The sequence below is a fragment of the Grammomys surdaster genome, unplaced genomic scaffold, assembly GCF_004785775.1.
Source record: "Grammomys surdaster isolate TR1022 unplaced genomic scaffold, NIH_TR_1.0 278, whole genome shotgun sequence".
In the NCBI taxonomy this organism is placed as follows: Eukaryota; Metazoa; Chordata; class Mammalia; order Rodentia; family Muridae; genus Grammomys; species Grammomys surdaster.
This window is the reverse complement of record NW_021604719.1, coordinates 14386022-14409008: the sequence shown is the minus strand read 5'-3', so window position 1 is coordinate 14409008 and position 22987 is coordinate 14386022. Positions and strand designations below refer to the sequence as shown.

Here is a 22987-nt window from a genome sequence, read left to right as displayed (position 1 = left end):
GTTAGAGTTTTAATGCCAACAATTTTTTTAATTATACCAAGGAATTCACAAAGCAGATTCATCCAAGTAGGTGAATGTATTTTCAGAAAGAAACGCATCAAAGACTGGCATCTGAGATGCTGCGTTTACAGGAAGTATTGCAGTGAGAACTGCCTTAATAAAACAGGAACCTCAGACCCGCCTTCTGTGACTTATATAAAGCTTTCATTGATCTGCAAGTTAGAATTAGAAGAAATTTCCCTATCATAGAAAAAAAAAACTATGGCACTTCATGCTTGGTAATACTAGCAATCCATAGCTAAACAATTAAAAAAAACAAAAAAACAAAAACCTGACTACCAATGATAAACTGATTTTACTAATGTAGTACTTTTTGTCACGTGTAGCGAAATGTGAAGTTTTCCTCAATTCCAGTGTCTTGGCTTTACCAACACCCAAATGAAGAGGCTTCTAATTATTTCAGAATCAATTTTTTTTTCTTTTAGACATTTGAGGCCAAGCAGCACAATCTTCTTCCAGATTAAATTTTGCTAAAATATGAATATAACTGTTTCCTTTCTGGTCTCATTAGTCATATAAATAATGAAAGTAAACAGCAATGATGCATTCATCAAGATCATGTATGTCCAAACCAAGGTATCACTCCCAGCCTTTAGGTCTCAAACAGTGGCTACTATTATTATATGATCTTAAATCCTAACAAAACTAGACCTTGCCTGACCTTGTTACAAACCCAGCATGTACCAAAAGATGGCTCACACTTCCTCTACCCCACAGAATAGCCAAGTTCCTATTAATTTCAGATGTAACTTCAAATCTAGAATTTACACAGTGGTCATCTTTTAAAGGGTACCTGTGGCTGTCATCTACTTTTGTAGTGTGTATTCAGCTAAAGACAGCAAGAGGCTGGTCTGTGCAACGCAAGCATGCAGGTGCGAATGATGGGACTAAGAAGCAGCATGGTTTAAAGGCAGAATCCACAGGACTCCAGCAGTCTGCCAAGTGCAAGCTCTCGAAAACATATATGGGATTTACAGAACAGGAAAAGGTTCCAGGCACTGAGGAAGATGCAGTAACTTAAAAAGTATGAACATATCTTTCAGACCAGGCCTGTGCCAGCTGGGCTCACCTCCTCTCACGAACCCATTAGTAGCTATTGCTGAAGTAGACAATCCTGTGATAGTCGTCACAACAGTGGCCATTGCTATTACAAGGACGGAGAGACCTTTAAAGAAGAAAAAACAAAAACAACTAAGAAACTTATACTCCTAAACTTGTGATTACCTAGAACCGCCTGGGCTAAACACTGAAGTAACATTATAGACTGCTGTTTTGAATGAGAAAGGCTCCCATAGCCTCACATATCTGAATATTTGGTTTCTAGTTGGTGGACTATGTGGGAAGGGTTAGCAAGTGTGGGCTTGTTGGAAGAAGTGTGTCACTGCGGGAGGGCTTTGAGGTCTCAAAAGCCTATACCAGGCCCAGTCTCATTCTCAATGTGTTCTGCATGTGAATCATGTAATGTAAACGCAGCTACTGCTCCAGGGTCATGCCTGCTGCTATGCTCCCCACCACTGAGGTCATGGGCTCACCCTCTGAAACTAAGCAAGCCCTCAATTAAATGCTTTCTTTTATTAGCTGCCTTGGTCATGATATTTTTTTCACAGAAATAGATAAGTAACTAAGACACAGGCAATAGACTATCTAATTTTAACTCATTTTTGAGAAAATCAAAATTATGAAAGTCAATTATGGTAGCAATTGACCTAAAGGACAACACAACTCAGTCAGCAATTATAGAAAGGCATACAGCTATTTTAACACAGAGACCAATGGTGTAAAGCTTCACTCACCTATTCCAGCCTGACCCACAATCCATGACAATCTAATAAAGAGCATCACACCCCAAATGTTTAACATGCAGCGTACCTGGGAGAGAAAAGAGGCCACACCACAGATAATGCAATTAAAACATGAGACAGCAATAAATATTAAACAAGCCAAAAAATAAAACCCACTTGAAACCACAGTAGTTTTGAAACCTACTCTTGCCGGGCAGTGGTGGCGCACGCCTTTAATCCCAGCACTTGGGAGGCAGAGGCAGGCAGATTTCTGAGTTCGAGGCCAGCCTGGTCTACAGAGTGAGTTCCAGGACAGCCAGAACTACACAGAGAAACCCTGTCTCGAAAAACCAAAAAACAAAAGAAACCTACTCTTCTTAAGTTTGTCAAAGGGGATTACTGAAACCTTACTGATAGCTGATGTAAGTGTAATGTAAATATGTTTACAAATAGACGTGCTCGGCAGAAGTGTCAGAAACACACAACTGTTTAAGATTTAAACACTTTTTTTGTTTTGATTTTTATTTTTCAGACAGGATTTTACTGTGAAGGCCAGCTATCCTAGAATTCACTACAGAGACCATATTAGCCTTGAACTCAGACATTACCCTGCCTCTGCTTCCAACTGCTGGGGTTAAAGGCCTATGCCACCAGGCCTGGATAAGACTTCAACAATAAGCCGGGCAGTGGTGGCGCACGCCTTTAATCCCAGCACTTGGGAGGCAGAGGCAGGCGGATTTCTGAGTTTGAGGCCAGCCTGGTCTACAGAGTGAGTTCCAGGACAGCCAGGGCTACACAGAGAAACCCTGTCTCGAAAAACCAAAAAAAAAAAAAAAAAAAAAAGACTTCAACAATATTCCTTTGTAAGTTTTATATGTGTATTCATATCATCTGTCATAAACAGACAAGGCAGAGTTAAGTACTGCATACACACCACAACTCAAATGTCAATGGGTTGCATCATTTTTGAAAATTTTAAACTGAGTATAAACTCTCACAACTTGGGCATATTAATTTTTTACTCTGAGTTCCTGTTTGTATATTGTTACAACTGATTCAGCACTTAGAAGCAGAAATAAAACACTGACCACAAAGTTCAAGGCCTGCCCAGTGTACTTCGCATATTCTAGGCCAACCAGGGCTATATATATAGCAAGACACATTCTACCAAAAATAAAATTTGTGACTTTAGAATTTCTATTCAGATGTGTATAATTACTTAACATTTCTCCTCTAAAAAACCAAAGAAATACACAAGGTATTAACTGGGTCTTCCATAGTACTCACAAGCAGATTGTTAAAGCAAAAAAACAATTAATTCTCTTGAGAGTTATCAACTAAGTTTTCTAATCAACAGAAGGACTGTAACCAAATGGAATCTATGCATACATACTAATACACCCTTGATCCAGCCAAACTTTATAACTCCTTTACTTTCGGCAGTGTATGTGACCACAGCATCTCTGGTTGGAGTACTTTCTTCTCCATTCGCAAAGCCATCCTCAAAAGGTTCCTGGTGACAGAAAGAAATATGAATGCAGAATAAGAATTAGATATAGGAGACTGAGGAAATGGCTCAGTGGTTAAGAGCACTGGCTGCTCTTCCAAAGGACCCCAGGTTCAATTCCCCACACCTACATGGCAGCTCACAATTGTCTGTAACTCCAGTTCCAAGAGATCTGACACCCTCATACCAGTGTACATAAAATAAATTTTTTTAAAAAGAATTAGATTTAATTTCAAATCACTTGATCAAAACATATATAACATGGTCAACTATACTTAGGATGACATAACAAAAACTGCCAGGAGTGACACAATAATTTACTACATAGTTTGTAAACCTATGTTCCCATACAGGTTCATGAACTAACTGATAGTATGTACTGCAGTGGTAGTAGAGATGTGGAACCATAAAAAAGAGAGGCTTAGTTCAAGATCCCTACATCACCAGGGAGCTACCCTGTAAGCTTATGTGTCCTGGATGTGGGTGACGTAATGCTCACATTTGTACATACTCCTGCTGCTGTACTGCACTATAAAGTGACACAGTCAAGGGGAAGCTCTTACCAAAGCCCACAACATGCTGTCTGGGCTTTCAGCAATCACAACTGTGAGCCAAATAAACGTTCCTTCCTAAATAGTCTGGCCCAAGTATTTCAATATACTAAAGACAGGTTTCTCAATACTTTACCTAAGAAAGACCAAAGCAACAAAGTAAAAGGAAACGTAAAATTTAAGTGTTTCTATGAAGTAAACCCATTTTAATGATTCCAGTTTATAAAATGGGCCTAGTGGTAGAAACCTATATCCTAGCACTCAGAAAGCAGAGACTGAATGACTGAGCTCAAAATCTGGATTCCACTCTAGGCAACATGGCACAATCCAGTCTGAATTAATAATGAAAATAACAAAATGAATGTTTTTACATGTTGGTGGTATCTAGAGTGACTGCTGCCTGCTTGCTGCTAGATTATTATGGTGGGATTGTCCTGACATCCCAATACTCCAAGGACAGCCTGTCCCAGTTCTAGGATATCTTGGGCTATACAGTAAGAACTTATAGATGACAGACAGACAGATGAACATACAGACAGATGCACAGAGGGATGGATGGATGATAGACAAGAGTAAGGCCTTGGCTCTTTACCACAAACTTCTATCATCTAGCTACCACAGCCTTCCCCACATCCGAAATATGAACATTAACAATGTAAAATCCTCTTTCGTCTTGGGGTTTCTTTTGCTTTTGTGTGTATGTGCTCGTTTGTTTTTGTTTTCCAAGACAGGGTCTCTCTGTGTAGCCTTGGCTGTCCTGGAACTTGCTCTAGAGCAAGCTGGCCTTGAACTCAGAGATCTGTCTGCCTGTGGCCCCGAGTGATGGGATTAAAGGAATATGCAGCCACATCACTGTTTAAAAGTCTCCCACAGCAACCAACACAGAAGATTCGCAAGGTTCCCAGATCCACTCAGAACTACTGCCTGCTCTAGTCCATCAGTTCTCCAGACACAAATCAGAGTACAGTCTCACTTTTCTTTTCTTGGATAAAGTTCCATATCTAATTCTGTAGCTCTTGGTTTCTTATTCTCTACCTCCCCTCTCGGTGTTCTATCTGTTCAGTCCATTCTGGAACACAGGCCTGATATCTCCAACTAGTATTACAATACTCCATGAAAATATAATGAATAAAAGGAAATGGTTGGAACATTGGCGCTCAGTCAAAAGTCAAACCTTCACACCATTGTTGTGGTTCTTACTTCATAGTCAATCCCAGACAACAAAACACAGCTATTATCTTCAACACTGACTCTTTTAAAAAACAACAAAAAGTCAGGCAGTGGTGGTGCACGCCTTTAATCCCAGCACTTGGGAGGCAGAGGCAGGCAGATTTCTTGAGTTCGAGGCCAGCCTGGTCTACAGAGTGAGTTCCAGGACAGCCAGGGCTATACAGAGAAACCCTATCTCGAAAAACAAAAAACAAAAACAAACGAGAAAAAAAAAAAAAACAAGGAAAAAAAAAAACAAGGAATAAAAAAGATTTATTTTATTTATATGAGTACATTGTAGCTGTCTTCAGTCACACCAGAAGAGGGCATCAGATCCTATTATAGATGGTTGTAAGCCACCATGTGGTTGCTGGGAATTGAACTCAGGACCTTTGGGAGAACAGTCAGTGGTTTTAACCACTGAGCCATCTCTCCAACCCAACATTGATTCTTTAGATTTACAAAATCCAGTTTTAAAACTGTTTTTCCTGCTTCAACATCACTAAGTGAATTTTCCCTTGCCACTAGGCTATCTTCTCCTTACATAGAATCTGGTGAAAATATGACAACTCGTTAGTATACATATTAACCTTAACAGAAATATATAGAAATAGCTTTTCTTGTAGGTGACCAGATGTTAGTGCATCATAATCACAACTCTAGTTGGGCTTTACACTGCTGTTAAATGCTTCCCAGACAGCAGAGGGTCAACACCGATTCCAAACAGAAAAAAGAAACTATAACTCAATTTCACCAACCCCCTCAGCTGCTCAATTATTCAAATAAAACAACAAAAAACAGGCTTGCCTAGCAATTTATTAATTTTTTTTTCAGTTTTCACTCTGGAATATAAAGTCTACACAAATATACACAAAAAGACATCTCTTTCCATCTCTGCCATAGAAAACTGAATGTGTCCCTAACCAGCTACTTTTCCCAAAGCTAACTAGCAATGTGGGTGTCTTGAACAATGTGTAAGTATGCAGGCATCCAAAAATGTTTGCTGTGGGTGCCTATCAGAATTTCACATCAAAGCTGAAGGTCTGGTGATTATGCTGGTCTCTCCATAGTGTGAATACTGTAAATGACTATTCAAGAAACAAAGATTTTCTAGCTTGTATGAAATGTTACTTTATAAAACTAATGATGTGACCATAGACAACAAAAATTACCTTCCTAATCATCCTCTAACAACACTTTAAAAAGTTTTAGTTATTAGCCGGGTGGTGGTGGGGCACACCTTTAACCCCAGCACTTGGGAGGCAGAGGCAGGTGGACTTCTGAGTTCGAGAATTCGAGGCTAGCCTGGTCTACAGAGTGAGTTCCACAAGTTTTAGTTATTGATCTCCAAAATAAAACTAAAGCTAGGTACAATGGTGTACACACAGGGTCTCTTTGTTTGCTGCTTCATAGAACAGGCTGGCTGGCTCACGGGCCTCCAGGGATTCTGTCTCTGCCTCTGGTATACTGGTATCACAGATACAAGTTAACATGCTGGTTTTTATGGAGACTTGGGTCTTCAAAGTCAAATGGTGAACTACCCACGGAGCTTCCACAGGAGAGGCCTCTATGAATTTTAGGCATGGACTACACAGTGCACACTGTGCCAACCAAGGCTTAAAAGACAGACCCAAGACCATCCACCCAACCAAACATCAATAGGATGCTATCTGCAGCTGAATTAACCGACTAAAGTGTAATGAAACTGAGGTTGGAGCTAAACTACTTTCCAGAAATAAAAAACAAAACTAGCCTTTATTTTGGTGATGTTGGGTATTCATTCACCCAAAACTCCACTTTGGGTTGTTTGTTTAATATATGAGCTTCCAAGGAATAAAGAAATTCTATCTACCATCTATCCACCTGAAAAAAAAAATATAAAAACCTCACAAGTTAATAAAAGTTCAAATATGAACTGTAAGTTAAGCCACAAGACAAAAGTACAAAAGTGTTGTCTTCAATATTTACAATTTTTTCCACGATAGTAGGTGGAAAAGAAAATGCAATTTAATGGCATGTTAATGAGGTATACAAAATTTAGTATTATTCAAGAAAATAAGCTTTGAGAAAGTAGCACTGGGATTCTGAGTTTGGGGTTGCAATAAAAATAAATTCAGAAGAGAGGAAGAGATGGGGGAAAAAAACTGAAGACATACGTAAGTTACACCTAACTGCAAGGATTTCTCATAAAAGAAACAGACCTACTAGTGAGTCATATTAAACTAAAAAAGAATATTTAAGCATGCTTGTAATTCTAGCACTCGGGCTACAAGAGGATTATTAATCTACAGTCGGGCTGGACTACAAAGCAAGACTGTATTCAAGAGGAAATTAGGAAAAGACACAAGTGGAGTGTGGACACCAGGAGACAGGACTCTATCAGGCACCTTAAAACTTCATGAATGGAATGTACAAGAGGGGCCAGAACAAACAAGCAGCCAGTAGATGAATGTATACATGGAAAACAGAATAAAGAGAAACATACAGAGAGAAAGCATGGGCACAGGAGTGCGTTTTTAAGGTTATAGAAAATATAATAGAAGAACTCTAGCTTCCACGGTTATTATTTCTTTGCAGGAAGTAGGAAAAGGAAGAATTTTTCTTAGAACTAGATGGGTTTTGGTTTGGGAGTTTGTTTGGAGGATTTGGGGGGTTTTTTTGTTTGTTTTTTGTTTGTTTTGGTTTGTTTGTTTCTTGTATACTCAAAGGTCTCCTTCAACCAGGGTCAGAACTGGGGTATGTATATGGGTGCCCTTCTTTGCCTTGTTTGAGACTGGGTCTCTTTGCTGCTTCATAGGACAGGCTAGCAGGCTCACAGGCCTCCAGGGATTCTGTCTCTGCCTCTGGTATCACACTAAAATAAAGAACACTGGTATCACAGACACACATTAACATGCCTGGTTTGTAGAGGGACTCAGGTCTTCAAGGTCAAACAGTGAACTACCCAGTGAGCCATCTTCTTAGCCCCTAAATTGAATTTTTTAAAATGCCTTAGATATAAATACATTTTAGACTTATTCATGGATGCATACATCTTAGAAACAAAAACTCTACTAATACCAACTTGTCTTTTGTTTTACCAATGTATATTTTGATTCTACTGGCTCTGAAAGAAAATATTCCTTATTATGGCACCAATTTGACTTAGTGATTTTTTTTACCATCATATAACAGAAAATGCCCCAATCTATAAGATTTACCATACAGTATTCACAAAATATATAGCACAAAGTTCCGACAAGTTGAGCTAATTCTTCCTAACACTAAACTGTCATTGTGTATTTTAGAGACAGTCTACAATAAAAATAGATTTTAAAAAAATCATGAATGAAACTGTACCTAAAGACAAACATTTGCCCAATGGTTCTTCTCCCCTTAATTACAATTAAAAACCTTAACATCACTTTAATTAGAACTATAACATACAATAAAGGGAGGACTGTCTTATATGTATGCCATTATTAATACATGCACACTAATCTACATACCACTGAGCTCCTTTTGTACTTCTGAAAGAAGTGTCCTACAGGTTAGGTGGACCTTGAACTCCTGTTCTTCTCCCCAGCCTCTGGAGGATCACAGGCCTATACCACCATTCCTGGGCTGCTACTTCTTAAATGCCTGAAGCTCTTCAGTGGACCTCCTAGTTATAAAGTCCAAAAAGTTCTCTCGAGTACACAAAAGAATAAGACAATCTTTATGTCAACTCTGGACAAAAAATATCAATACCAAGGAATAATGAGTGTGTAGCCACCAGGGATGATTTTGGTTTCTTGAGATAGGGTCTGGCCACGTGGTCCAGGCTGGCCTCAAACTCAACCATCCTTTTACTGTCGTCTCTCACATGCTGGATTATAGAAACGAGCAACCATATCACCTATCAAAACGATTCTTGTCATACGCTCCTATCCCCCCACCAGGAAAGGCATTAAGACCGAGGAGTACAGTAGGACAGTTGAAACACTATTAAAGTAGACTTCGGGCAATGTTTAGTAACATAAACTCATTTTTAGTGCAAACTTCAGCCTGCTTTTTTTAAGTAGTATCTGTACTCGGTAACTTTAGGCATAATAGGCACAGATAATAAACTATATACCTTTTTCAAGCTGGGAGGAAAAAAGGTGTTTGGGTTTTTTTCACTTTAAAGAACAATGGGGCAAAGCTGTATACTAAAGTGTCTCTTCAGGGCTTGGGAAAGTACCATGACACTGTCTTCAGAGTAACTTACGGCCATCCAAATATCAATACCTTTTAAGTAGGGAAATGGGCCAACTCCTTAATGCTGCCAATATGCAACAAGGATGTGAAGCAACGCTGACATTCGTCCACCCTTTGCAGACTTGGCACTTGGAAAGGCAGTCTTGGGCATAAATGACAACCATATCCTTTCACTCATTCTTTAGCCACAGAGATAATAACACTGTCAGTCATCATGCTGGGTACTTATGCTGGTTACTTCTTCCCAGCCCTCTTAATGCATGGTTTTTTTTTCTTCCCAATTAGAAACTTGGGAAAAAGGCAAATCTTTACCATCACTGTAGACCTTTTCCATATACATGAAGCCTCCAGTAACGATTTAGCCCTATCAAAGATTACATACCTTTTCAATTTACTTTTTATATTAAAACTCCTCTGAGAACTGGTTTCCTCATCTAAATGGAGATAATAATCCCTATCCACCAATACCATATCCTGGAAGCCTACAAGTATTCTACATAATATAAGAGACATGTATGAAGTGGGTGAGATGTCTAGCTTTGGGCAACTCAACTGACACACCATGATTATAAAACCATAATTTAAGTGTCAATGTCACTTTTCAATTGTGACAGTCAAATCTATACCCAGGCATTTCAATAAAGTCAGCACTGTAGCTGAACAGTAGTCCTTAGGGGACCTGGCTTTTTAATCCCTGGCTACTCTTCAGGAAGAGAAAATTTACCCAGCTGGTCCTATGTGAGTAACGGTAGCTTACTGAACTACAACATGTATTGGTCCTGGTCATTCTGCTCTTGCTGTGCCTGCTTAGAAGCTCTGACTCATCCCTGTAAGAAAAGATCAAAAGCAGGGGATGCAGTACTCTTAACTCCCCTTGCAAATGATCAATATAACTCTTAACTCCCCTTGCAAATGAAAAATATACATGGATCAAATCTCAATGTGTTATGTGAACAAAGAACCAGCCTGCTTTTTGGCAAAGAGATATTTAAGAGAACACATTTTCCTTTTAGCATCACCTATTTAAAAAAATGTATTGTAAACTAATACATTATACCTTACACAGTGAACAGAAAACAATAAAAGGCATTCATCAAACAAATACACAAGGATGGTTAATTAGTAAAGATGAACAGCGATAATAAGAAAGTTGCATATAAAAGGTTTTTGGTTTCAGTAAGTCAAATTATATGTACTGGAAAGCATACATTCTCCTGACATGGCAAGATATGTTCAATACTCCTTTCCATGATAGAAGAGGGCAAAGAATTATTATACTGAAAGCCTTTCTCATACTTTAGCTATGAAATAAAAGTCTTGATTCTAGTCACAATTTTATTGATGTACCTTTTATATGGTATATAATATTTTATACATAATAACTTAAAGCGACAGCAAAGAAACTTGAACAGGACAAAAATAGAGAACAGAATACTCAGAAGATGGAGCGAATACAGGATAATAACTACAATAGAGGAAAAAAGGAAATGTAGAAGTCAGAACCAGACCCTTATTCAGGTTATCCCTTTTCAAATTACTCTGGAGGTCACACCATCTAAACACTTCAGGCAACTGTAAGTCACCAAAAGAGACAAAAAAATTGAATAGCATACACATAAAAAAACAAAATGACCCTTTTCTGAGTTGATTTTTAAATGATATCACAAATTACATGTATGCTAAAGACAAACAGGACGGAAAATCCAAAGTAGTGAAGCAAGCTGCCTTCCCAGCTGCTCACGCCCACTGCTGCTGAGGTCCTCCACTACTGTCTCCAACTATTAAATCCTTTGAAAAATGCAGTGGGAAAGGGCTGCTCTCCCCATTACTGCTACAAAGAAGTTAATGGTAGCAAGAACTTGTTTCTAGGCTGGGGAATAAACTGGCTCTTCAAAGTTTGGGGAGGGAATCCTAGCAGAGACTCTAATCCAAATCAACCCAGGTTTACTGTGGTAAACACCAGATTCTTCTGTACTAACATAGCAAGACACAAGCTTTTACCAACAGGAAACAAGACACTGTGACTATAGATAGTGCCATACCACTTTCAAAGAAGGAATTACTATCTACAAAGATATAATGCATCCAGGAAGGCATAGAAAAGGTATAACATGAAATAGATGTGTGTATTAACTTTGGAGACTATTTTGATAGGTGGACATCAGTCTAACTGGCCAGTCCTTCAGCATCTGTGTTGGGATGAACCCCTCAAGCTCGTGTCTCCTTTTAATCAACACTCGCAGTCCTTCTCAGGTTCCCACTCCCTTGTACACTTCCCCATTTACTCCTGACCCCCAGGCCCAAAGTGTCCATGCTTTTTCAAGAAGGCTAGGAAAATACAAGTTTTCATTTTCTTTCAATAAATTATTCTTTGAATTTGTCATCAATTTTTTAAAATAAATAGTATCTGACACATTTAAAGATAAACAACTGCTAAGAGAAAGGAAATTCTCGCACTTTTTCTATTAAACATACTTTCTTTTTAGGAATAAAGGGAAATTCTAACTTCTCTAGTCAAACCTATAAAACCATGACTTTATATTTCTTTCAATGTCTTCAGAGTTTACTGCCCAATGAGACAAGCAGAAATACGATATATACATTACACTTAAAAAGTCAAGAAAGTCCCCTAACGAACAGAGGCAGCTCTCTCTCTCTCTATGACTTTTCTTCGAAACTCCTCCCCTCCAATTCTTATGCTTCAAACTGAGAAATTATCACAAGTTCAAATCAAGTATTCAACTGGTGCAATTTGACTTTAGCTGAAAAGTTGGATTTTTGTTGTTTATTGAGAAATGGTCTCTCTATGTAGACCAGGCTAGCCTTGAACTGAGATCTCCATCATCTGCACCTACGGAATGCAGGGATTAAAGGTATATGCCACCACTCCCAACCTAAAAATTGGATTTAAACTATTTTCTCCTAAGGGACTTTCAGCTTGAGCTCCCTAGCACCATCTCAAACCAAATCCTAGACTGAATCTCACCTCCATAACTGGGTTAGCCACATAACTGTCTAATGTTCTTGTAGTTCCTTCCTAGCACATAGCATATGCTGTAGTACTCTTTGTAGACAGTACTAAGATTTTATAGTTCAAGCACTCGCCTCAACTTTTCCAGACTGAATTAAAACAGAATGTCTGAAACTATTAAGACTTTTCCTGCCATTTTTACTAAAATATAGTAAATTAACATTGAGCTTTTTATGTTTAACCTGTTTTCTAAATACCCTGAAATAATACAATGTGGTGAAAAGTGTCAGCTTCCAAGTCAGTTCTGCTCAGATTCCAGTCCTGATACTCAGTGTCTATAGAACTAAACCCCTAAAAGCCTAGTTTCAACATCTGTGAGATGGGGTACTATCACATATTGTTTGAGAAGACAAAATTTTAAAACTTGATAATTTTGTACAACATAAAATTTCTCATACCAGCTAATAAAATAATTTCAAGAGGAAAAAGCTGGCATTTTAAGTTGTGTGTCTCAGGATTTCATCATAAAAGCTTGGGCTAGTCTTGAACTCACACCCTCTGAGTCTTGGTTATTATTACTTTAAATAAATCCAAAATAATATCAAAAATGTGAAGATTCATCAAAAAACCCTAAAAATGTGTGGGGGGCGGTTTACAATACTGATAAAAATCCTTAAAACCTCAAAATTTCTCATACAATTTAATAGTATCTGCTTTAGTCTAAGCCAAAATGTTGTATTTAAAACAGCTTACTTAGCAGTTAAAATATATGTATACATATGCAAATTTAGATGTCAAAGTGGGGGGCTTATTCTAATAATTGTTCTAATTTTTTAGCAAGTACTAGCTAATTATATCATCCCAAAGCTACCAACATTTCCTGTCCGTGCTGTCGGTGATTGGTGTATTCAGTGTAATGCTCCCCATACAGACTACGCTTTCAAAACAGAGTATTGTTTTACACAAATCCAATTTGCTTTGGTTAACAATGCTCTATTAATAACCAGTGGCATTAATGCAAAGCTCAAAACTCAAGTGCCACAGATAAAAGTGGACAGTGTGACCATGTGACTTCACAATGAACCAAGTCAGAACTGCTGATCCAAGTCAAAGAATTCAGTACTGGAACTAGCTCTGAATGTTCTTTACCAAAACCTCAAGACTGAGTTACAAAAGAATGTTTCACAAATAACACAAGCATTACTTCAAATCCCACACAACTTGCTAATGTCAACTAGGAGCTTAAGACATCTTAAACAGAATTCCCAGGAAGCATATACCTTCTGTTAACACAAAGCAGTGAGTGGCATGTGTAACTTTTATCTCTAATTGTTTAGAAGGAAGATCTAAAAGTCAGCATCAGAACTAAGTCAGCACTGGAACAGCAATGTACATGGAAACCCACGAGCATCTGACAGCACTGGGTGCTTCATGCGACTCTCACAGCAACAGATGCTATCTTCTGTCTTCTTTCTCATTTTCAGTTCATCGGAATCACAGATGGTATATTCTTCTTCTCAAGATGAATTAAGTGGAATGGTTGAGAATTTAAATGACCATTTAATGCTCAAGAATTGTGAACTGATAGTGCAACTATTTAAGCATGGAAAAAAACCCAGGGAAAGTAGGGGAAAAGGCATAGAACAGAGGGGAAACAGATCCGTACACCTGCACCAGTGAGAGCATGAGTTTGCTGCTTTTCAGAATCTTCTGTCTGTGGCATATAGTTAAAAGAGAAGCCACATCAGCCTGAAATAACAGAACAGACCCCAAAATGAGCAGAGGAAGTGGAAAATTCACTTGAATTTCTAGAAAAAGGAGAGTAAGAATAAGGGTAAATCCCCATAGCTGACCTGGCCCCCAAACGAAGAACAGAGGAGAGTTCCAGGAAGAATAGAGGAGAGTTGTTAGCAGAGGCAGGTATAGAACAAAGATATCAGTTCAGTTATTCAACAATGTCTGAGCCTAGCAAGGTGGCACACAGCTGTAATCCTAGCCTGGGCTGCACAGTGCATTCCAGGTCAGGGTAAAACACATAGTGAGACACTGTCTCAACAAAGAAAGGAAAATAACTTGTGGAATATTAAAAATAAAAATTCCACCACAATGTATTATCTACATATAAATTTCTTACCTCCCCGAATTAATAAATGTATAAACAGATGAGAAAATGTTTCTTATTCAAATGTTCATGGTCAAGACCAAATGTTCTCTTTAGGGTGCAAATATTTAAAACTATTAAGGACTATTAGGAAAACATTAAGGACTATTAAGAAAGTCAACAATAAGTCTTAGTACCAACAGGAATCTGATAAAGAAATGAAAGCTGAATTTTAAACTTCAGAAATTTGAGACTTTGGTACAAGATTTTTAAAGAAAAGCACAATATTTAGAAATGATAAAGTCACTGAATAGATTTCAGTTCAGAGTGGAAACGACAGAAGAGAAAAGCAATAGATAAATTAACTAATTCATAGATGCAAGAAACACCTTGGCACGACACAAAGGAAAGTACGTGTAGCTACAAACCAGTGAAAGCTAAACGCAATGAGAAAATCTTCAGTCCTAGAGGAGTCACCCATCCTGACTTCCTTCCAGCAGCAATGGAGGCCAGAGACACTGGAAGAGCATACTCAAAAGGGCTAAAAGAGAACCTGTCCACCAAGGCTATATTCTGCAAAACTATCCAGTATGAAATAAACACATCTTAAAATGAAGATCTTATGTCATCTTATGTTATGGTATCTTGGATCTACTGCAAGATGTTCTCAAGGAAGGAAAGCAACATCAAGTGGAAGAACGCATTTCTAAAAGTTGAAAGACAACAGGACTAGCCGGGCGGTGGTGGCGCACGCCTTTAATCCCAGCACTTAGGAGGCAGAGGCAGACGAATTTCTGAGTTCGAGGCCAGCCTGATCTACCGAGTGAGTTCCAGGACAGCCAAGGCTACACAGAGAAACCCTGTCTCGAAAAACCTGACTGTTAAAAACAAAGAGTACAGCAATGCACTATTGGGTCTGCCATTATATGACAATGGTAAAGGCACTAAAGAGAAAGGTATTCTGTCTTAAGATTCTAGTATTTTAACAGAATAAATTCAATGTACTTAGTAGAGCAGGTACCACTAGCCCCATGCGTAGTAAAAATCTTAGAACCTTAGTTACTTTGTAAGATCTTGTTTCAATTACCTATTCTACAGAGGGAGAAAGAGTCTTACAAACTGCAACAATGTAAAACTATTCAAGTTTAAGTTCAAATTAATTAGTAGCTGCAATTTTCTAGGGTTTGCCTCATTGTAAAACTGATTTACAGAATTATATCCCACCTACTCCACCTAACCCTGCTCTTCCCAGTTCCTGCCTACTTCCATAAGTAGTCATTTCATTCTAAAAGCCATCACATTTCTCTTTCCATACCCTTTGTAATGGTTTATACATGCTTGGTCCAGGAAGTGGCACTAGTAGGAGGTAGGGCCTTGTTGGAGTAGGTGTGTCACCATGGGCATGGGCTTTAATAGTCTCCTCCTAGTTGCCTGGAAGCCAGTCTTCTAGCTACCTTCCAAACACGGGATGGAACTCAGCTCCTCCTGCCCCATGACTGCCTGAATGCTGCCATGTACCTGCCTTGATAATAATGGACTGAACCTCTAAACCTGTAAGCCAACTCCAATTAAATGTTGTCCTTCATAAGAGTTGCCTTGGTCATGGTGTCTTTTTTCAACAATAAAACTCTAAGACTTCATCCAAACTATAGCAAAATACCCATAATTCTCCCTTTAGAAACACTTTGATCTGAACCTCTGTTCTACCCACTACCTGACCTTCCTGGTCTCTATATCACACAGTCACATTCTGTCTACTTCTGAGTCTAGAGTATTCATCCAGGTATTTGCATAGGGTGAGCCCTCTCTTTGCTACTGTCTTTTATTGACACTGTCCTCAACTACTCTAAAGTGGCACCTTGCTGCCATTTTCTCATCCTGCTTTAGTTTCTTCACAGTAGTACATCAGCCTATTGTCTGCTACAAGACGCATGGCTGTTTTTTGCTCACTGCTATCTTTAACTGCCACACTTAAAACAGTGCTGCTCTTGATGTTCAGTAAGAATCTGATGAATAACTGAATTTACATGCACTTCACTCAGCAAGGAACTAATTCAACTGGTATTATAGACCTCCCAAACACATAAATAAATATATGATGGGAAATCATTGCAAGCAAAGACAAACCGTGTAAGAACTGACTCAACTTACATCTTTCAGGCTCTAGTTTCACAGGACAGGCATGAACATATATATGGGGATATGGCATCAAGTGTAACTAGTATGTAAAAATCTTTTTCTTTGCCTCATTTTAGATCCCTAAATTTATCTTCTCTTTACCCAAGTAGTCATCTACTTGGAGAATTAACATAGAAATCAAAAGTCAGACTACAGTAGCCAGTAACATGAACTCGGCAGGTTGGGGCCCCAGCAAAACTGCAATTTGACTTTGCCACATGCAAATATTTATCAGGGTCCCACTTTTAATCCTATCTGCAAACTATTCCCAGATACCATCCAAGTTGTGACCTATTCATGTTCTTCCAGGGTGACTTTCAAGGAACCAAACTGTATCTTGAAATAATTAGCAGGACATAGAAGTAGCTCAGTGTTAGAGGCAACTGTTCAATGTTTTACTTAAAGCCCTTGTTAAGTGACAGGAACTGCCAGCCCTGATACAGTCAGTGAACAGATCTGTACTAAGCACCTAATCTCTATGAAAATTAATGAGACAAAAGCTGATTCTAGTGAGAGATTAATTAACAATTGCATCATCTCAAGTATCCTCCTCCTCCTCATTATCCTCAGGATGTCAACACCACACTGAAGTGATGATGGCGAAGAAGCCTCTCTTTCAGTAGCTCAAGCATCTTACAGCGGGTCTGAATGATAGCCAAAAGTATGTGATAAAAAGACAGACCCTGGAAAAAATATTCTAGCATCAGACAGAAATACAAGTTCTGTAGTTTTCAATGAAATTGACTAGTAAACCATTTTTAGGGTTTTTTTTTGTTTTTTGTTTTTTTTTTTTTTTTTGGTTTTTCGAGACAGGGTTTCTCTGTGTAGCCCTGGCTGTCCTGGAATTCACTCTGTAGACCAGGCTGGCCTCGAACACAGAAATCCACCTGTCTGTGCCTCCCAAGTGCTGGGATTAAAGGCGTGTGTGCTGGGATTAAAACGCCCGGCCATTTTTAGTTTCTATAGGATCATTTTAGTACTAATAAATGTGTAAAAGACCGATTTCTTAGAAATTAAATGAAAAAAAAAATCTCAATGATACAATACTGTTTCCTCCTTTCCCCTTTTATTAATGAGAAAGACAAACAGAGGTGTCATTCAGTGATTTTGTAACATAACATCTCCAAAAGGATTCTAAGCCATGGTCTAAGATCAAATGCAAAGGTGATATTATGACACTGGAAGAGGAGATGGGGTGAAGAGATGGTTTAATAAAGTAAAAAACGTAGATGTGCTAGCCCGTGCTTATAATCCCAGAGCTGGGGCTCAGTGGTCAGCTAACCTCCGGCCTGATCTGGGAGCCTATCCCTAGGTCACTCAAGGTAAAAGGTTTCTGATGAACAACACTCCTGAAATTGACACACACCTGCAAACTTGAAAATGTTTCAGCACCGGGCGGTGGTGGCGCACACCTTTAATCCCAGCACTTGGGAGGAAGAGGCAGGCAGATTTCTGAGTTCAAGAGTTCGAGGCTAGTTCAAGGTCTACAGAGTGAGTTCCAGGACAGCCAGGGCTACACAGAGAAACCCTGTCTCGAAAAACCAAAAAAAAAGAGAGAGAGAGAGAGTTCCACTATATAACTCAAGTCTGGCCTGGAACCATCTAAACAGCCATGGCTTGCCTTGTACTAAAAGGTGCTCCTACCTCAGCCTCCCAGGGCTACACAGGCATAAGCCACCACGCCCTGCACAGTGTCTGCCTTCTTTAAAACCCCTTTCTGTCATCATTCTAGGGTACTGCTTTCAAGGCTATTAGAAGTCCCCAACACAACTTTAGATGATCTCCAGGCCCAATCCTGGGCCACGCTTTCTGTTCCTTTAGCAACACAATCTTTTAGTCATAACTAAGCTACTTCATTCAATTCAGCAGTCTCACACACACATAAACACACACATCCACAGACACACACACTTACATACATACATACTCTTACTTTCTGACACACTCCATGACTCTTAGATGTCTTACAAAGAATATGACTAGAACTGTCTTCAGCACTCCAAATCCATTCCACCACCCACTTTCAATCTTTTTTCCAAGTCAGCTAGGAGACTCCCACTATTCAGTTACTCAAGTCTAAATCCTGGGAGTCAGCCTCTCTCGCATCTATCTAATTTGCTTTGCAGAAATCCTTATAGTGTCTAAGTCGGACCAACAGTTTAAGATTGCATTTCCAGACACACCTCAGAAGCCATTCTCTGGCCATTAAAGATGTTCAAATAAAATAGATCACGTTCTCTGTCATACAGCACCACTGAACAGCGGCCCGCTACATTTACAGTACAATGCACTGGCCATTGAACAGAGCACTGTCCTCACTACCTTTATAAATACAGTCTTTGTTCTGGAAAGTTGATCCACCATCAACTTATCTTTCAGGTCTCAGCCACAATACCACACTTATCTCCTCCCAAAGCCCAGTTAAAACGAGGGTCCATCATGTTTGCTGTGTGTCTGTGTGCAGGCATGGTATCTGACTTAATACTCACTGCATCATCCATCATCCCACAGTTACAACAAAGTCACCCCTTCCCCAGTCTTCAGCTCCTAACTGGGAAGCCATCAGCCTTCTTCCTAAAACGGCTGCGTTAACACAGCAAGGATATTTACACCCCGCAGTCAGATATTAGGAGAAAGAGTTAAAAGGCCAGTGACAAAAGATAACACTAGTCCTTTTTCCTAACAAGTTTGTAGAGCATTTGCCTTTTCCTTCCTCTGGTTTCCCATACTTCTTTGCACCTGTTACTTAGCTCATGGACATGAAAGCACTCTGCCACTAGAGCACAGTGACATGACAATCGAAGAAATTCCAAATTGCACTATTCACTGAGGGCTAACACATTAGAAAGGTGTCTGTCAATCTGTATGGATGAGGAACAACTTCTGCAGCAGCACCAATCGGAGATCGTGGTCATGTGTGGCCCCATTGCCCACCCTTCCACCACACTGAGCAGCGTTCTTGTGCTACTTAACATGACAGGTACTTAACCCATCTGCTGCAATTAACTTCAATATTTGCTTATGAGTTAGCTATCACCAACACCTGCTGGTTGCTATGCGGAGCCTGGGTAGAGGCTGAGGGTCCACCTAAAGGGACAGCACCTATCTAGCATGTGCTATGAAAAGGAATGGAAAAGCTGAAGGTTTCCTGATGCTGCTCGCTGCACAACCAGAACAGAACCCTGAATTGAAGATTTTATAAACTATATCCATCTAATGATGTAATCAAGAGAATCTAAAATTGAAGTCTGAAAGAGTTTAGCCTTGTACTTTGAGGAGCCAATGTTAAGAAAACCAAAATAAGAACTACATTTAGCAATAATATTCTGCGCACTCAGCAGGGCCATGGCCCATTACTTTCACTGCATATTTTCTTTAATCTTCACCATAAACAATCCTTGAAAACTGAGGAAGCTGAGTTAGAGGACTCAGGTGACTTTTTCAACTACATATTAATAATGTGTCTGTTTTTCAGATGTTCAAAACAACACAACACCAAGATTTGAAGTGCACTGTTACTGACAAAATGGAAAATAGCAAAAACTTTCAAAAGTTTTTGACATGATACCTTTCTACTTAAATTCTACAACTTATGGGCATACTGCTAACTCCGGCTTTACTGAAGCAAATCTGAAATGTATCGTATACACACTCTGAATACTAACAATGCTTCAGTGTCATCTACCAATGCCATTACTAGATGAGCCTATAAAGACTTAGGATAAGAAAAACAAGAATGAGTATGGAAAACTACGTATGAATAAAATAAATGGTTCAGGAAGTGTTTAGCTTCTGATATGACAAAATGAAACAATAGAACAGTAGTATTATCTGAGGCTGAATGATGTAAATCTTTTATACACTCCATGAGCTTGTGAGGGCTGGGATCTATGCACTTACTTCATGACTGTTACTCTGTCAGACACAGGAACAAATGCAGTCTCATGAGATATGAACCTATGACATCAAACCATCAGTCAAATCCAACCACAGAAACTTCTTCACAGTGGTCATTTCCACCTGTGGTACCAACTCTGAAGTCACAGAATTCCACTATGGACTTGCTGAGGCAGATGTCAGGTAAATTCAACTCATAAAAGTTAAATATTAATCAGATCTCAAAAGCACCAATGTTATCTTCAAATAATTATCTGAATCGGGAAGAAATAAAAGCCTTATGAGACCATAAAAAAACAGAATTAGTAAAGTCAATAAGAGTGCATGAGAATGGTTCTCTGTTTGCAAAGTAAAAGGGCTTTTGCAAGGAACCCAGACTATTTCTCTGGACATCCTTGAGAGGGGAAGAATAAAATTCCCGTCTTTCCTTTTTTCTCTAAAGACTCAAAGACTCACCGCTGTCAGTTTTTGTCTTTGTTTTAAACTACAGCCCTCTTTTAAAATTTTATTTTATGTATATGAATGTTTTGCCTGCATTCCTCCCAGATGTACACCATATGCATGCTTGGTGACTGTCAAGGTCAGACGGCAACGAATCTCCCTGGCAGTGGAGTTAGATGGTTGTGAGCCTCCTTCTGAGCCCTGAGAACAGAAAGCCTCCTGGTTCCCTGCAAGAGCAACAAGTGCTCTTCTGAGACATCTTTCTATCAACCCCAGGCCCATACAGCAACAAGTTTACAAACAAAAACAAAAGGTCATGCCATTATCAGGCACAACTTTTCCCAAGATTTGAGACTTCTATAGTCTCCAAGTCTGGGGGCACACGCCTTTAGCTCCAATGCTGGGAAGCAGGCGCTGATGGATCTCTGTGAGTTGCCAGCCTGGTCTACACAGCAAGCTCTAGGACAGCCAGAGCTACATAGGGAGATCCTTTCTTGAAAAAGAATAAAAAGAAAAAAGATTTCAACAACCCTCTTGCATATTCAAGATTGCAAAAATTGAGCTTTAATAATTAATAGACTACAAACACATGCTATTACTAAGACTTTCCTTCAAACACCAACCTTTCCACTCAGGACCGCTAATGGATATACATAAACCATACACTACCATCTAAAAAGGACCCAGATGGTGGTAGGTTCTCTCCACCCTGTCTCAAGAGAGCCTTTTCTAAACTTCCCCCACACTACCCTCTCTGGTTCCTAACATGTGTAACTCAGCGAGGTAGCACATCGCAAAGAAAGCACTGGGTGAAAAAAGACAGTGTACACAAGATATATAACTGATTGGGAGAGGCCGCTAAGTACTGCCTCTGCTGTATCGCATAACCAGCCTAACCCGCTGCAAACTTTTGAAGGATTAAGTTACATTCCGCTGCAATTCCACACTTGACAGCTGAATCCAGAGATGCCAGCGAGTCGTTCCTTGGGTCTTGCGCTGCCACCTCACCAAGAGAGAGTCAGCGGCTGCATCCTGAAGCCAGCACGCGCCAGGGCATGGGGAGGGAGGAAGGTCTGGGCGAGCTCACCTTTTCCAGCTCATCGTGGAGCTCTGCCAGGCTGGGCCGGAGCAGCTTCTCGCCCAGCTGCGCGGCCGTGTGCCGGTAGTGGTCGATCCTGGGCACCGCGTCCATGGTGTTGTGGCCGAAGGTGCGCAGGTAGTAGGTGTTGGTGTGGGTGTCATAGTAGTACTGCTGGTGGTGTCCACTGCCACCTCCCGAGTGCAGGCTGCTGCCCTCGCTCAGCACCGTGTCCCCGCCGTTCTGGAAGCTCACGTTGGGCCCGTCGCCACCGACCCCCGCCGCATCCGACAGACTGTCGTCCGCCGACGAGGAGGCAGCGGGGTCCACGAAGTTCACGCGGAAGCGGCCCTTGGCTTCCTCGCTGCCCTTGGCCACGCCACTCTCACCGCCCGCTTTCCCGGCCGCGGGGGTCTCCTTGCCCGCCGTCCCGGCCGCAGCCGCAGCAGCAGCAGCAGCAGCCGCGGCCCGCCCGGCGTTTTCGGCAACCGGGTCCACCTGGAAGCGGCTCTGGCTGGGGGTGGGCCCCAGAGGTCTGCCCAGCCCATCGCCCGCCGCCGCGGTTCCCTCTCCGCGCACCCCGCCGCCGGCCTGGCTCCCAGCCGTAGCATCCTCTCGACCGGAGGGCACGGCCGTGCCGGGCAGGTCCACCCCGGCGGCAGCCAGCGGCGCGTCCCCATCCCGGGCCGGCCGCGGGGCGCCAGACGAGGGCGCCGCGGGCCCGGGCTCCATCGCTGCCCGACGCTCGGGGACCTGCGGAGCGGGCGGGTGGACGCCGCGTACAGCGCGGCTCGGGTCCCTGGCCGACGCTCCCGCTAAGGAGCCGGGGGAGAGAGAGTCGCAGCGCCGCTACACACCCCGCGGCACGCTCGCCCGCCAGCCGCCGAGTGTCCGCGAGCGCGGCCGGCCCCGCGGTTTAAAGGCGCGGCGGGGCCGCGGCGCTCGGTGCAGCACGCGGGAGGCGGGGCCGCTCAGCCCGCCCCTCAGCCCGCCCC

At 40.9% G+C, this 22987-nt stretch overlaps 1 protein-coding gene across 1 annotated transcript in view; it reads right to left on the bottom strand.

Moving 5' to 3' along the window:
- The window catches only part of Slc12a2 (solute carrier family 12 member 2), a 78219-nt gene extending 55399 nt beyond the window's left edge, over nucleotides 1-22820 (bottom strand). Inside the window, exons 1-4 of the mRNA XM_028777123.1 lie at nucleotides 22002-22820; nucleotides 3235-3354; nucleotides 1854-1929; nucleotides 1130-1225 (exon numbers count right to left, since the gene is read on the bottom strand). Of these exons, the coding sequence (XP_028632956.1) occupies nucleotides 1130-1225; nucleotides 1854-1929; nucleotides 3235-3354; nucleotides 22002-22724 (1015 nt within the window). The 5' untranslated portion in view covers nucleotides 22725-22820. The remainder of the gene's footprint in view (nucleotides 1-1129; nucleotides 1226-1853; nucleotides 1930-3234; nucleotides 3355-22001) is intronic.
- Between the last annotated feature and the right edge of the window lie 167 nt (nucleotides 22821-22987).